At 49.2% G+C, this 16,241-nt stretch overlaps 1 protein-coding gene across 4 annotated transcripts in view; it reads right to left on the bottom strand.

Moving 5' to 3' along the window:
- The window catches only part of CHD7 (chromodomain helicase DNA binding protein 7), a 179,032-nt gene that overhangs the window by 5,921 nt on the left and 156,870 nt on the right, over window positions 1-16,241 (bottom strand). For 2 of the 4 annotated variants that reach the window (XM_019925278.3, XM_033843055.2), the window contains 12 exons: window positions 15,791-15,990; window positions 15,456-15,615; window positions 11,123-11,212; window positions 10,553-10,656; window positions 9,088-9,217; window positions 8,549-8,621; window positions 8,332-8,389; window positions 7,414-7,642; window positions 6,232-7,184; window positions 5,310-5,470; window positions 2,932-3,159; window positions 2,260-2,703 (listed from right to left, as the gene is read on the bottom strand). In XM_019925278.3, coding sequence (XP_019780837.1) covers window positions 2,260-2,703; window positions 2,932-3,159; window positions 5,310-5,470; window positions 6,232-7,184; window positions 7,414-7,642; window positions 8,332-8,389; window positions 8,549-8,621; window positions 9,088-9,217; window positions 10,553-10,656; window positions 11,123-11,212; window positions 15,456-15,615; window positions 15,791-15,990 — 2,830 coding nt within the window. The remainder of the gene's footprint in view (window positions 1-2,259; window positions 2,704-2,931; window positions 3,160-5,309; window positions 5,471-6,231; window positions 7,185-7,413; window positions 7,643-8,331; window positions 8,390-8,548; window positions 8,622-9,087; window positions 9,218-10,552; window positions 10,657-11,122; window positions 11,213-15,455; window positions 15,616-15,790; window positions 15,991-16,241) is intronic. The other 2 variants (XM_073794419.1, XM_019925279.3) reach the window with 2 other exon arrangements.

Genomic DNA, 16,241 nt, shown 5'->3' with positions numbered 1-16,241 from the left:
TCACCTTCAGGATAAAATCCAAGTTCTTTAGCATAGCAATCACAGCCCTCCGTGATTTGCAGCCTACCTTGTCGCCAAGGTCATCTCTGCCAAAGCTGCCTCCTCACCAAATTCCCTGGCCGGTAACTTTCAGTTCACCAGACACAACAGGCTCTCTCTGGCCTCAGTCCCTTTGCACATGCTCTCCCCACCCCCTCTTTTCAAATGACTTACCCCCATACAACCTTCAAACTTTCACCAAGGTATGACCAACTCCAGGGAAACTTCCCCATCTGTTTCTCTCCACATCCACCTCCTCCAGTCCCATTCTTCCTTTGGGTTTTCAAAGTACCCCAGGGACTTCTCACAACAGTGATATGTTGTTATTTATCTGTCACCCATCTTATACACTGAGTTCTCTGGTGCAAGCACCCGTCGGGCCTTTATTCTTCGCATCCCCACGCCTGGCACAGGGCGGGGTTGGCTCTCACAACTTACTTACTTTTCACGGCTGCACAGTGGTCTCCAGTCTGAATGCTAACACAACACAAGATTTTGGGATCTGTCTTGTTCCACACAAGTAACCTTGCCGACCTCTATACCTCTTCACTACTCAGTTTATTTACAGACCAATCAGCATTCTCCTTGTATCTTATGTGCACGCACATAACCCTCTAAAATACCAAATGAGGAATCCCCAAATTCCAACAGTTAGGAGTTAAAAAAAAAAAATTAAAATACATTCTCTTAACATCTGTTAGGAGTTTTGAGCCACACTGCTAAGGGAAAAAAACAAATGCCTAGGGACAGCTTAAAATATGTGAACGAATAAAGTCAGCCGTAAGTTTAATATAGGGTGTATAACTACAATGGGAAGGAGCACTTGGTCGCGCTGACTGTTAATCCCTGACGCTGGGTCCACAGACAAACGTGAGATTCAAATTGAAAGACAGTAAATGAAGCCGCCCGTGTGCGAGCTGCAGAAACTCCCCGATTTCTTGATGTTTGTTCAGTGAACAAAACCTATCAAAGTATCAGGGCGGTTCCCAGCAGGAAGCTAATGGCTGGCGATGCCACTTTGGGGACCACACACCTAGAAATGGCGTTTTAACTTAGGGAAAAAACAATCACAGCTGATCCACTGTGAGGTGTATTTTTCAAGATTCTAGAAGTAGTCAGATGATCAACAAAAATGACCATTACTACCCCTGGTACATTTGTAGTGAGTTTTGAAAATTATCTTTTAACCACCCGGATGCTTCTGGTTTAATCAGACCCCACTAGGGGGCAAGTTTCAGTGAAGGCTATTTTGTCACTTCGAGACTCTAACTTGACCACGCCTTCCCTACTCTTTTACTAAGTTTCCTCTAAATTCAAGAAATAAAAAATGGGGAAATAATAATAGGAATGAAATAAGGAAAAACATATTGAAACAAACGTCTCCCCTCGGTGTTTCCCAAACTGTGTCCCGCCGCCCAGGGGATGGGCCGGCCGCCGGCATCCCATCTCCTTGGGCAGGAGCTCCAGCACCTCTGTGCTGATTCGGGTTTCAAATCCAAAGGCTTAGAGTACCTTGCACCAATTTCAGCGCTTTAAAAAGACTTCGTGTAATCGGGTTCTCGGGGGTAAAACCTCATCGTTAGTTGGGCGGCACTTTTTTAGGTGAGTGGTTGAAGCGGATTAAGGAAGAGAGTTATTTTGATTACACTGCACTCATTTCCTTTGAATTGAAGAAGAAAATGACAAAATCCACTGACACACATATTTCTTGCAAACCTAAACTAGCACAGGTCTCAATTCAGCTGAGATTTTTTAAATATCTGCTTCTGGAGGCAAGAGAATTTGCAATCACTAGCTTTGCATGCGAACAAAAATCTTAAGTCTGAAACTGAACGAATCTAATAAATGCCAGGCCCCAAACAGATGGATACTTTTAACAGCAGAAGCTTTTTCCACCTCGAGGGTTCGGAGCTAACGATTACAGGCTCAGAAGAACGTGTTTTTGTTTTGGGCTAGTCTTCCGAGAGTGATCAATATATTAGGATCTTGGGCAGAATAAATCCTCAAGCTACCCGTGGTTCAGGCCGAGTGATCTGCGTCAACGCTCAACACAGCTTTCCGGCTCAGAACCACGACTCTGTCCATCGCGACTGCTTCTTTAGCGGAAGGGGCCGGCTTTCGCGCCGCGTCACCGAGGGGCGCGTGCCCCAGAGCGGGCAGCAGAGCCGGGACCCGGGCCGCCGGCGCGGGCACGCGGGGGGAGCCAGCCCCTGGACTTACTGCACTCAATGACGTCCGTTTGTGGCTCATGAACAGCAGGTCGAGGCCCTCCACGTTTTTCCTCCTTCCCCGCCTCCTCTTCATGGGAGGCTCTCCGTCCACGAGGGAGCCGTTGAGCAGATGCCTGGCGGGCGTGCGGGACAGGCCTGCCTGGAGCAGCTCCATTTGAGTCTTAAAGGCATCAGACATGGGCGCCGAGACATTAGGCAAGATAAACTTTGAAGTAAGAGATGAAAAATTTGAGGTAGAGCTTGCCGCCTCTCTCGAGGCCTTTGATAAATCGACAACTTTCTCCTGTCCGTTTTCCGAGACCACCTGATTCCCCCGCAGCTGGGCAACCATCTCCATGAGGTTTCGCCGCTTAGCAGCTCTTTCGGCCTCGATTTCGATCTTCCTCCTCCTTCTCCTCCTCTGGCGAGGGACGGAGAGGTTGAGGGCGTCTTCCTGTTGAGAAATCCCGACACAAGAGTGAGCCAAAACTGCACCTGCTGCACGGGCCGGCTCGCGGAAAGCGGGAACGGGAAGCTTAAGGAATTAAACATCCGAGGCTGCTGCACGGAGCTGAGGAAACAGCCGCCTCCTTAGTTCTCAGCAGGACCAGTGAACACGAGCTTCCAAACGGAGTCAAGGGAGCTTATCTTTAAGCGGCACCAGCAAAGCGCTCTAACTGACCTTGGACAACTGAGGGGAAGCGGTGAGGTCCTCGCTGCCGCTGATGCTCGCCTGGCCCACCATGGAGAGCTCGGCCAGGCTCCTCTTCTGCAGGGGACTGTCGGCAGTGGGGGGCGTGTAGCCGGGGATGAGGCCCTGGAAATCAAACACCTGGCGCCTATTTACCGGCCATTTGCCTTTCAACACTGCTTCACAGATGTTGTCTAATCGGTTTATCATTACTCGATCCTGGAGGGGGAAGAGAAGTCACACGAAACTGTAACAAAGACCTGGTGAAAATTACGGGATAAATATATCCACTGAGACGCTGAAGAGCAGAAAAGGCTTAAAAGCAGACGGGCGAGTGAAAAGCAAAAGTAAACAAAAAGCAAACAAGCGTGGAAATAAACCAAACCCACCAGAACCACTTTACTCTGGTGTGAGGCCTGAAGGTGACCGCAACACATAAGACTCAGCATTTTTCAATTACGCACAATGAATCACACAAACGAGAGAATGTTACATAACCACCACCTCTAAAATGTCCCCATGTTTTACGAGTAACTGTTGTGTAGGCTAAAGATTGTTGGTGCACGTCAGCAGGTGACAATGGAAGCCTGCAGTCAGCTTCTCGACGCTCTGGTGCTTCAGTCCCCAGGCTGGACTGCAGCCTGTCCCAGGAAGTGGGACATCATTAGCGTCACTATTAATAAAGTTCAGCATTACGAATGGGCACCAACCTAGGAACACCTAATGAGCGTCAATTTGCATCTCCCACCTATTATCACTTCAAGTTTCATTGAAGCGTGTCCTTTAAAAATGTCTAATTACAGCTCTCAGACCCAGTTTCCATAGATTAAAAGCCTGCCACTGTAGACCTTTCGGCTTACCTGGGAAGCTGCCTTCTCAACTCAATAAGGCAGACTAGCAAAACAGGGGAAATAAGGGAGCATACAGAGGAAAAAAGAAATGTCTCCGATAGTACACTCTTCAGTTAAAAATTTCACATTGTTTCTTCCACAATTAATACTATGGGAGAGCAGCCTGGGGAGGAGTCGAAGGCAGCCTTTTCTGTGTTGTTTGTTTAAACCAGACACAGCCCTGTTATGGTGATTAGGATGATTATCTCTCCACCCTGAGAAACAGGCCCAAATTACATAGGGATTTATTATGAAATTATGCCAGTTAGCCAAAAAAGTCATTTCTACTTTGCTTTTGGGTTATAGATAACTACATTTGGAATTATCTCATAACGTATTCGAGCAAATGGGTCAACGCCCACCCTCTCCCCAGTTCAGAAGATTACAGGGTTCCAAATGTATGAAGTTGTCTTAAATCTGGAAGTTCTGCTTCAGGATTTAAAAAAACCCCAAAACACACAGTTTTAAAGTACACACAGGTTCCATCGGGATTACAGAATGGTACAACGGCTATGGAAAACAGTACAGAGGTTCCCCCCAAAATTAAAAATAGAACCATCACATGATCCAGCAATACCACTTATGGGTATGTTTCCAAAAGAAATGAAAGCAGGGTCTCAAAGAGACATCAGTCCATTCACATTTACAGTAGCACCATAATAAGCCAAGAGGAGGAAGGTACCCAAAGGTCCCAATGATGGATGAATGGATAAAGAAAATGTGGTATATACACACGACAGAACATTATTCAGCCTTAAAACAGAAGGAAATCCTGTTACATGCTTTGACACAGATGGACCTTGAGGACATTACACTAAGTGAAATAAACCAGTCATAAAAGAGCTAGTACTGTATGATTCCACTTATATGAGGTATCTAAGCTAAAGGAGTCAAGTTCACAGAAACAGAAAGTAGAATAGTAGTTGTCTAGGGGCAGTGGGGCAGGGGAGTTGATCTCCGGGGAAGGAGTTTCAGTCCTGCAAGATAAAAAAAGTCCTGGGGGTCTCTTTTACAACAACCTGAAAATATTTAACTCTACCCAACTGCACACTTAAAAACAGTCAAAATTGTAAATTTCATGGTATGTGTTTTTTACCACAATAAAAAATTCTTTTTAAAAAAGGTTCACACATTTTATTTTGTCAGATGGGTGAGTCTTTTGAAACAATAATCCATAGACGGCACTAGACAAATAATCTAAAACACCGCGAGGAAGCAAAGATCCTTATGAACAGTTCTTTTTTCTTATTCGCTTTGCTTCCTGGCACCTTTCCTATCCTATTAAAAAAGTTATCCCACAGAATTTTTTCTTTGGGCTTTCCCAGATCATTCTTTTAAAAACACAAGAAAAATCTACAATCTTCATACACTGTGTCAGAGTTTACCTTAAAATTAGTTGAAAAATCAAGCAAGAATGATTTCCTCCACCCTATTCTTTTTTGGTCACCAAAACAACAACAACAACAAAACCCCACCGACCTTAGGCCAAAACGAGAAGGCAAACGTTCTTTCATGAAGGAGCTGAGCTACGGACGGATCTCCATCCTCCATGTAGAATCCGTCTCGGGTCTCATCCCTAGCAGTGCTCATGGAAGCATTGCTCTCTTCATCAAAATTCTTCCCTCTCGAGACAGTTCCTGCTGAGAAATGAGTTAATGTGCATCGCTCACAACCAGCATATTGCTGAAAAGGGAGTGTAGAAAAGACATGATTTAATATCTGAATGCTGATGAGCTCCATTTTATCGAGTACCTACTGCGGCTACAATGGTATCAGGCACGTTACAAGTCTTGTCGCTTAAAGCTTGCAAGGGCCCTTTCACGTAGATGGTGTCATTCCTGTTTTACAGATGAGGAAGTAGAGGCTTAGGGACGTTACGTCTCACTAGTCGTCAGGCATCCTGCGAACAAGTCTCACAGGCGGCTGAATCGACAGCCAAGCCTCTGACCCAGCAGAGCCTCTGTTCCTCCACCAGGAAAAGGATTAATGCGTTGGCCACAGATCCGAGCCGCAGCTCCGGCAGAAAAGTACAACGCGGCGCTTCATTTTTCCTTCGTGGCAGGTACGGCAACCTACCTGGGACTTAGGAAGAGAACTGGTTCTTCCCAGATTCTACTCCCACCCTTTACTTCGGAATGAAAAATAAAGCATCATTTGTTTTAAAATTGTTAGTGTCTGTAAAACCCTCCTCCTGGGAAGTTAAGTCGTTCGAAATAGCATGCTTACACATCGCATCAGAGCAAAACATACATCTAGGCATAACCTGACACTATTCCTTCACAGAAAGAAATGTACGCTCATTACCTTTAAAACGACCGGAAAAAAAAAAGAGCACCGGTCACATGACAGGAAGACACCTGCGGGGATGGGATCAGGAGAGGCCTGAAGGGCCAGGAGTTACCTTCGGGCTGGGAAGACTCTTCCGACTTGTCATCGTCCTCCAGCTTTTCCTCTTCGTCCTCCTCGGAACCCTTTTCTGAAATGGACTTGGGCCCCATGTCCGCACCGACCTCCGCCCCTCTCGGATCGCTCTTCCCAGCGCCGGGTTCGGCCTCGGCCTCGCGGTCCTGCTTCCGGTCCTTCCCGCCGCCCTCGGCCTCCTCCTCCTCTGCCTCGGCCTCCCCCGCCTCCCCGGCCTTGGCCTCCGCCCCTCCCGCCTTCTCCTCCTGGCCCGGGGCGGCGGTGGGGGCGGCGGTGGCGGCGGCGGCGGGCGTCTGGCCAAAACCCAGGGCCAGCGCGCTCAGGGCCGGGGCGCCGGCCGCCCCTCGGGTCTGGGCGAAGGTTTTGTGCGCGTCCAGGAAGGAGAGCTCGGGGTCGTTGAGGATGTGGTAGTCCGTGCGGCTGACCCCGTGCTTGGCGGCGCCCACCAGCAGGTCCCGGTCGTGCCTGCCGCACTCCCACCACTCGGGCAGGTCCAGGCTGGGCTGGCAGAGCCGGAGCCGCTCGGCCAGCTGCGGGTGGCGCAGCACCTGCTCGCGGATCTTCCGCAGCAGCTCGATGCGGTACAGGGTGCGCGAGGCGCGCTCCTCCGTGATGGGCTCGATCGCCGAGGGCAGGTCGGGCGGCTCTGCGGCAGGGGGAGCGCGTGTCACCCGAGGGCGCCCGCCCCTCCCACGCCCCGCTGTTCCGTGCCCGGCGAACCTACCGCCATCTGGTTTGGCGGGCACGCGACACACCCGCCGGCACATGGCCACGAAGCAGCTGAAGTACTTCTCCAGACTCTCATCGGACTTCTTGTCAAGCCTGGCAAAGGCTCGGAATTGGTTCCAGTCGAATTGCTGTTTCGCCGGGTCAAAAATAACCCCAAACGTGGACACCACGCGGTAAAAGTCCGCCTCTTCCCGTCTCGTCCACCTGTCAGAAAGGAGACGTTAGCCGGACTTGGGCTGCGTAAAAAGGCTTCACGTTTATTACTGCTTTTCCTCGTTTGCCCTGAACTTAATTCACAGGGCTTGTCTCTTTCGGGGGGGGGGGGGTGCGCTTTGACGGCGGTTATCTTGCCTGCGATGTCTGCCTCCCGCGGGTGCAGAAGAACAGAGGGGAGGGCAAGGTACCAGGCGCTGGTAAACCCTCGGAAACTCACTTCTGCCGTTTCTCCGATATTATAGCCTCCCTTTCAGCTTCCAGGGCCCGCACTTCCTCCCGGGGCCGCCGTCTCCGCCGGTCGGTCTTCATCAGGGCCTCCTGCCTCATCTGCTGCCTTTTATAGCTGCGCTGATAGGCGGTAATGAGCCTGCGCAGACGGGTGGTCAGGGTCGAGGTATTGGGCCAGTACAGCTGGCCTAACTCAGCGCCGCCCTCGCTGTGCTTGCCTGGGGAATCGAAGAGAAGATTTCTGAATGTGCAGCCATAACCTCGCCATACACAGAGGTTTCCCAGCAAAACGAGATGACTCGCTAACATTCAAATGGCAGCTCGGGAAGGGCATCGTAGTGCTCTGGCTTTTAAAATATAAATAAGGAGTGATGTTAGTGTGGAACTTGTAAACCATTTCTTTCTCAGCTCCTTAGGGGGAAAAAACCAAGGTCATACGTCAATCCTCCATAAAGAAACATACTTTGTGCCACAGACTACGTGATAAGGGTGCTCTCCCGTAATGTGATAATCTTGAACGTAAAAAACAATCACATGATTGTTAGCCAATGATCTTACATTAGGAAAAAAGGGTAGTAGTGTCTCAATAAGCGGGCAGATACTTAACAAATGCCCTGTTTTTAAGAGCTGTGTTTCTAAAGATGCTTAAAAGTTTTCACCACCTGATTTGAAACATAAATATGTAAATTATCTTAATCCAAAAAATAGTTATTTTATCAAAGCAATTCAACAGAATGAAAAACCGAGAATAAACAGGCATTAGAATTCTTCACAAAAGAGGTGAGTCAGCATAGATGAAGCGGCACTTGAAGACGCCGCCGTGGTGAAGCGGCAGCAGTCCAGCCGCAAGGCAAGGCCTGCACCCCACTCTTCAGCCCTGCTCCCCCCGGCTTTCAGGGAGTCCTACCTGGGCCGCGTATTTCCATGGGTTCTTCCTTATCTTCTGGAGGAGAATTTGCAAATTCCTCAAAAGCAAAGCGAGAAAGAGAAATTATTTTAATTTGGGGTTTTATTTTGCTTTTATCTTTTAAAGAAAAGGCCGTTATCTATAAAGTTTAACAAGTCTTATATGAGCATACAATATTTTACTGGTGCCGTAAAAGTCAATGTACTCAAGTTCTTACATCTATTTCATCCTTGAACGGCGTTCTGGTTGGTTTATATTCTGGGTCTTCATCTTCTCTATCAAATTCTCCCCTATATAAAATTTATAAAAATGTTTAAATCACACTGGTTAGCAAGAGACTGAAGGGAGCCTGGGAAAGAGTAACAACCTGCCTGATGCTACTTTGAATTCTGCGTCTGACATCCAAAGCGACCCTGTCGGTATTCAAAGCGTGCAGCCATGAGGGGTAGGGTGTGTGTGTGTGTGTGTGTGTGTGTGTGTGTGTGTGTGTGTGTTTGTGTGCGTGTGCGTGCGCGTGCGCGCGTTGAGGGGCGGGGGGTTGTCATCATTTGGAAAAGACAAGACAAGTTGCAGATTATCTAGATCATATATTGTGTTTAAATAGTCATGATGATATATAAACAGACTACACTGGTAAACATCACTTAAGTCCAAATCAGATGCAATGTAATGCACAGTGCCGTGTAAGAACTGAACCCTGCCAGTAGATGTGACACTGACATAAAGTTTATTAAAATTTTAAAATGTCCTTCTTACCCATCACCGCCATCTGCTAGCATGTCTGTTCCTCTCTGCTCGGCAGCGATGGCCTTGGCATCGGGCATACCAACTCGTTCCAGGAAGCACAGCGCGGGGTCAGCTCGCATGGAATTGTACTTCTCGTACCCTGTGCCGTCCCACCGGCCCACAGAGGACACACACGGAAACAACGAAGGCCCGTCACTCACAGAATCACGAGCACGGCCACCCCACCCGTGGCTCTCGACTGAGATGATCATTGTATGTTGGCTTTAAACGAACCAGGCTGCAGTAGCCTGTTCTACGGAACCCTTATCCCCGGGCAGATTTGGAGGGGGAGGAGGGGGCCAGGTTACGTTTCAGGGATGTTATCAGAACGACTGCAAATACTAATGGAAAAACGGGTTCAGAATAACTGCAAGGTGCCTGGGAAGGTGTCTGACCCGACCGTCCCCAGGATCTCATTTTGCTTGGCATTAAAAGGCTTCGTAATGTTCTTCTGTGACCTCTGCAGGGGTCCACCCCACCTTCCCCGGGAACGGCTTCAGTCCTGCAGGAACGTGCACCGCCGGCTGAAACATCCCTGTCTACGTCAGGCCAGCGAACCTGTCTTATTAGGTTTAGGATGATGCGTGTCAGTAAGATGACACTGTTCCCTCTATGGTTTTCAGACTGCAATTTGCTTTCTGACTGCCCAAGTTGACTAGATGGAAGATGGCAGATCCCAGCAGTGCACTGCGGGAAGGTGATTTTTAGGCTGAGCTCACAGAACACGGCTGTGGTACAGAGGCAGGACAGCACAATTCAATTAGGATGTGCGCCACCACACCCCGCTCCTAACTGCTCTAGAGCCGCAAGCCAAACCGTAATCATGAAAGGTTTTATAAGCCATCATTCTCCCCTTTCGTCAGGCTGGGCTGCTGAGAATACCTCCACGCCCTCCAGAGACTCGGGATTATAATCAGGAATCGTTCACTGTATATATCATGCCAGTTCTGCATCCCCAGCCTTTCAAAGTTAACAAGGCTGCATCCCACTCAGGGGAGCCACGAGTTCTCGGCACTGACATTTGTGAAATATTGCTTGGAACAAAGCCCAGGAGGCACTTGTACAGATTAATAGCAGAGGTTAAGCCCACCGTCCACTTTGACACGGGCTGGCAGAGCCCGCAAGGGGAGCCAGGCTGGAAGCAAAGTTTAGGGACAGCTATAGGACAACTTGGCTATTATTAAAACAAATATGGCTTGGGTTTTATTTACAGCCAAGAAAGAAATGTTTTCTTCTCAAATACTCAACAAACATTCAAAAACAGCATCTGATATTTACAGTTCATATTAGATTTTTAGTACAGGAAATGGTAGACGCCAAGAGTCCTCTGGAACTATCCTCATTAATATTATGACTTTGGAAAGAGAATGCAAAGAGCTCTAAATACAGACAAAGCCACACGGTCAAGATGTGGTCCAACAGAGACGCCCCTTACCGTGCTTGAACACTCCAATCAGGAGGGACTTATCAGCTTCCTTATCCCACCAATCTGTGGGGACTTCCGCGTGGAAAGGCTCAGGTATCCACACATCAGCTTCACTACAAAGACAACCATTTACGTGATATTTAAAACAAATCCCAGTATTAAAAAAGAACGCCAAGGGACGAACGCAACCCGCGCCCCCTTCCCACAAGCACCTGAGCATCGTGAGGTGGGGCTGGGGGCGGCGTGAGCAAAGGTTAAAAGAAAGGGCAGAAGTCGGCCACGTACGTCCTAGCAGGACCAGAGGTGAACTTTACCACGCAGGGCCCCATTTTTTAAAGGTCAGCTCGGAACACCGGTCGTTTAGTTCACACCTTTTCGTACATCCACACATACATACGAACAGGCTTTTCCCGATTCTCATCACGTCCCCAGGCTGGTAGGGCAAACAACTGCTCTTGAGATGCAAAAAGGGAGAGGCGCCACTGACGGCTGACGGAGGTTCGAGGCGCGCCCCGCGCTCTGTTCTGACCGCCCGGCTCATCGCCGAGGGGAACGGGGCGAACGTGGGCTCACACCAACCTTGAGTCGGCGCCCTCTAGGATCTTCTCCGCCTGGTCTCCTATCACTTCTTGTCTCAGGTAGTACAGCATGCGGACACGCAGCAGGACCCTGGAGAGGAAGACGGGGGCGGGGGCGGGGGGGAGAAGTTCTTAACTTCGGGACTGTTTGCCAACAGCGGCTCCTGGCAGCTGCTGCTGTTCATCCATCATCCTGCCAAGGCTGATTAGCCATGCTGTATGGTAGGCTTGAAGCGTGACAGATGGTGGCACATAATCACCTCTGTGTGGTGCTTTCTGCTAGCTTCCAGCAGGCCTGCCTGGCAACCGCTCCCCCTGCACAGAGAGGGCCAGAGCTCAGCCCGGCCCGGGCACACTTCGTGGAGTCTACCTAGTGCAGCTTGTGAAGTTTAGACACGTAGCCCACCGCTGCCTCTGAAGTATCGAAGCGAGTTTGTAAACAACAGAGCAGATGGCTTTCAGTAACTGTTCTGCTTCATTATCTCGTAAAACTTCCTCAGCTGCTGCCTTAATACCATTTTTGGAAGCACATCAGAAGTTGTAGGAATAAACGAGATATAAAATCTGGTTTTACTACCTTACCATAAACCCTCAATATGGAACGTCAGGTTTTTCAGAGTATACAACTTTGCTTCTGAGAAAGGAAGATGGTGGTGGCAGTGGATCCTTACGTTTCCCCCTTAAGGAACAGTAACCGGTTTTTATTCCTTCTAGCTTATATTACCTGGAAGCCTAAGTTATAGCTTAACAAGTAATAATAAAACATCACAAAGGAGATTAAAATGTGTCCAGTTCACTGAAGTTTCTAGTCATCTTCAAGGAATCAGTTTTTAAAAACTCATGGAATTCTAGGAACCAGATTTTTGATCTCACTTGGATTTCCTCAATGGCGTACACCTAATTCTTTCAATAATGCCCCCCTGGTAAGTCCCCAAGGCCTGTCTACTCCAAGTCTAGCATCTCCTGCTGGACAGCCCCACTGTGCACTCAGGACTCATATCTGAAGACTACCTCCTTGGCCATGAGTAGATAACACCAAGTGCTACTCCCCTAGCTGGATAATCCCATCATACACTTGCAGAACACTTTACAACCCATGTATCACACTGACTAACACTAGCTCATTTGATCCTTACAATAACTCTATGACAAAGTGGAGCAAGTCACAATTTCCATTTTCACAAACATGAAAACTGAGGCCAACAGAGGACAAGTGACATATCCAAGGTCACAGGGTCACCTTGAGCATGGACCACTCAGAATTAGGCCTTCTGACTCCATCACTTCTTAATGTCTCTAGGGACGTGGCACTTGTCATTGAAAATATCAAAATGACAACTAGGGGCAGCTTCACCACGACAGGCCACTCCCAATCACACACAGATACCCCGTGACCCGCCTTCCTCTCCACCAACAGGCTGCTCCTGGCCAACCTGGGTTCTCAGCGGGCAAAGCGTGAGGCTGTAAATACCTGAATGCACTCCAAAGTAAGCGGCCTTTCTGGATAATTCGTTTTTATTTTTTAAGACTTCTTTCTTTTGATAAGATTAAACATTGGCTGTGCCGTACTGAACCAGCAGAAGAGAAGTGACAGTGCAGGCCCCATGGCTGCACAAGAAGGAACTGCACACCACGTCTCCTTACAGAGGATGCCTGGCAAGGGGACGCCCTCCACCTTTAGCTGGATCCTCTTTTATTCACCAAAACTCGGTGCGGCAGCAGTGATCCTGACGGTTTCTCTCCCTTCGGTAGAAGACAAAGTTTTCTACCTCGTGAGGAATTTTGGTTTTGTGGAGACTTTTACGAATGAACTGTGAATGTCACCTTTCTTCTAGAGGAAAAAATTCAAACCAATGCACTGGCAAGCTGAGTGGCCTGGCAGGATAACGGGGTGATGGGAGGTGGCCTCTGACCCTAAGGAGCTTGCACGTGGTGAGTCAGACAGACAGGACTCCTAACAAGTCCCCAGACCTCATTCTCATTTCAGCGGCTATCCCACTGGTGCCCGTTTTCTGGACCAGCATCAAGGCCGGGAGCACGTGTGCACTGAACTGTCCTACCCCCTTTTCGTCTCCTTCAACTTGAGACAGATCCTGTCTTTGTCTCTTGAAACTTTTTTTTTTTTTTTTGCGGTACGCGGGCCTCTCACTGCTGTGGCCTCTCCCGTTGCGGAGCACAGGCTCCAGATGCACAGGCTCAGCGGCCATGGTTCACGGGCCCAGCCGCTCCACGGCATGTGGGATCTTCCCGGACCGGGGCACGAACCCGTGTGCCCTGCATCGGCAGGCGGACTCTCAACCACTGCGCCAGCAGGGAAGCCCTGTCTCTTGAAACTTTTGAAGAGGACTGGCCAGCTGTTTTCCAGGAGGTCCCTCAATTTGGGTCTCATTTTCTCTCTGACTGCTCATCCCAGAGAGGAGATGGAAGAGGCACTGCCGATTCTTCTCCTGAGACCCAGGGGAAGATGTGAAGAACACTAGTTACATCTCACGTACTAACTGGGCCGCGTACCCTGCAGAAGTCTGTTACTGACATCAAAGTGGGGAATTAAAAACCGCCACCATGACACTGGGGTCCGGGAAGAGGAGCCGTTGTTCCCACACTAAACCCCTTCACTTACAGTTTGTCTGAATCCAGAGTTCGGAAGGTTATGGACCCCAAGTTCACATAAACCACAAAGAAACAGAAGTTTTCTAATAGCTCTGGGCAGGGCAGGACTTTAGGGAGAACCATTATGCTATGGCAGTAACAGCAGTTTCTGAGGTGCCAAAAGGGTTTGAGGTAACGGTTTTGAAGACTCAGAAGGGAAAAATTTTGTCGGTCAAAATCCAGCAATGATGATCAAAGCGAGTCCCTGAAGGCACCACTGCATTTAAAAAGGGACGAGAACCACAAGTCAGTGCGACCCAGGAGTAGCAGATGTTCTCCAGGAATTATTTCACTGAGGTTTTCGACAACCCTGAGGGGAGGCAGGGTTCCGAGATGGGCAGGGCTGCTCGGAAGCAAAGGTGCTCGCTGCCCCTTAACTAGCCGAGGGACCTTAAGCACCCGAAACTTGGTCTCCTTTCCAGGTAAATGGGGATGAAAGAGCACGACTTATCTTAGACAACTCAAAACACATAATCCCTAGGAAGCGCTTGGCGTGCTGCCAGTATTAGGTGCTCAGACTTTTGCTGCTACGATGTCTAAGAGAGATAGACATTTATTTAAGCTCTATTTGACGAATACAGAAAGTGGGTCTTTGAGAGGTCAAGGAGCTTGCCCCAGGTCGCCCAAAGCCAGGAAGGGGAGAGCTGTGCGGCGGTAGCGCTGCCTGAGCCCGGATACCGCACATGCACGCTCAGGGGACGGAAGGAATCAACACATGTGGACGCTGGTGTCATGTGTCGGCAGCTCACAGAGCTCCAAGCGAGGAAAGGAATTCAGACCTAGTATCCTTCAATTATATATAATCAGGTTCTGGAAGTAAAGATAAGGAATGTGATTCTAAGCTCAGAGGTAAGAAGAAAGGACCCAGTAACTGAGGCATCATGAAGCAAAAAATACCACGTGAGCTCCGCCGTTGCTCGACTGAAAGCAGTCAGTTGAAGGCGGGATCATATGAAGTTAACCATAATCCTCTAATACACGTCGGTGAAAACTCAGTTATCCACAACGTCCACAGCAGCATCATTCACAACAGTCAAAAGGTATCAGCCAACCCAAGTGCCCACTGATGGATGGATGGGTGGATGAACAAATGTGGTCTATACGTACAACGGAATACGGCTCAGCCATAAAAAGGAACGAAAATCTGGCACAAGCTACAACACGGATGAACCCTGAAAACACTGGGCTAAGTAAAATAAACCAGATACGGCAAGGCAAATATTATACGATTCCACTTATGAGGTACCTAGAATAGGCAAATTCACAGAGACAGAAGGTAGAATGGTGTGGTTGCCAGGGGCTTCAGGGGGGAGAAATCATTTAATAGGTACAGAGTTCGTATTAAGGTCAACAAAAAGATTTTGGGTATAGACAGTGGTGATGAGGACACAGCAATCTGAGTATGATCATTCCCAGTGAGTTGTTCACTTGCAAATAGTTAAAATAGTAAAACTGTGTCATGCATCTTTTACCACCCAAAAAAACAAAAAAAAACTCAGTTGCCTGAAGGCAGGCTGCCACGTGACTTGGCATCATGTTTCAAGAAAAACAGTAAGGTTGTACCAACACAGTAAATATGACATAATAGCCTCACTGATATATATCTAGCATATACATCTACTTAAACACATGCATGTTTAAGAAGCAGGGTTGCCAGCTCCCCACGACCACCCTCCCTGACGTACTTGTTGCAGTGGTGCTTCAGGTGCTTCTTATAGCTGTCCTCCTGGAACAGGGCATCTGGGTTGCAGCCGGCCAGCCAGTCAGCGTCCTGCACCACTGGATGCGAGCTCTGGGCTTTCACCTTTTTGCCCTTCCGCCCCCTGGGCACCGGGGCTGATAAACCTACAAGCAGAGTAGTCATGATAACCATAGCAACAGAAGCTCTCCACGACCCCGGTTATGGCGTCAGGGTCAGGAATCTCCGTGCAAGGCAGGGACACACGGGGTCCGGGACACGTCTCGAGCGTCCCCGACAGCTCCCTGGGACCCCACCGCACGAGGCGCGACGCCGACCCACCGGAATGGTTGACCAGGGCTCGCGTCTGGCCATCGGCCGTGGGCGTGATCAGATCCCAGATGAAGCTCTTGATGTTCTCGTCCCCCCGGTAGTGGTTGAGGCAGTACACGAGGATAGTCCTGCAGATGGTTTCCACGTCCTGCTCGCTGAGCGGACGCTTGTAGCGGCCATGGGAAAGGATGTCTGTCCAGCGCCCCCAGCTGCAAAGCAAACATTCACATGCAGACGGTGCCTCTGGGTTTAGACGTGCGGCTTTGGTTTCATGGTCAGGTGGCAGTGTTAGGAGAGCCTGGGTCAAAACTAGCGACATATGACATCAGGTTATCGTGAGGCAATCCAGGGTGCCGTTACCACCCGGCCGCGTGTTCACTGCGCCACCGGGCAGGGGCTGACACAGCCCTTCCCAGCTGAGACCTGGAAACCCCCCGCTCCACTTCACGTGGGCATGGTT

The sequence above is a fragment of the Tursiops truncatus genome, chromosome 17, assembly GCF_011762595.2.
Source record: "Tursiops truncatus isolate mTurTru1 chromosome 17, mTurTru1.mat.Y, whole genome shotgun sequence".
Lineage (NCBI taxonomy): Eukaryota > Metazoa > Chordata > Mammalia > Artiodactyla > Delphinidae > Tursiops > Tursiops truncatus.
Note: the sequence above shows the minus strand (reverse complement) of the source record. Positions and strands in the feature narration are given on the sequence as shown.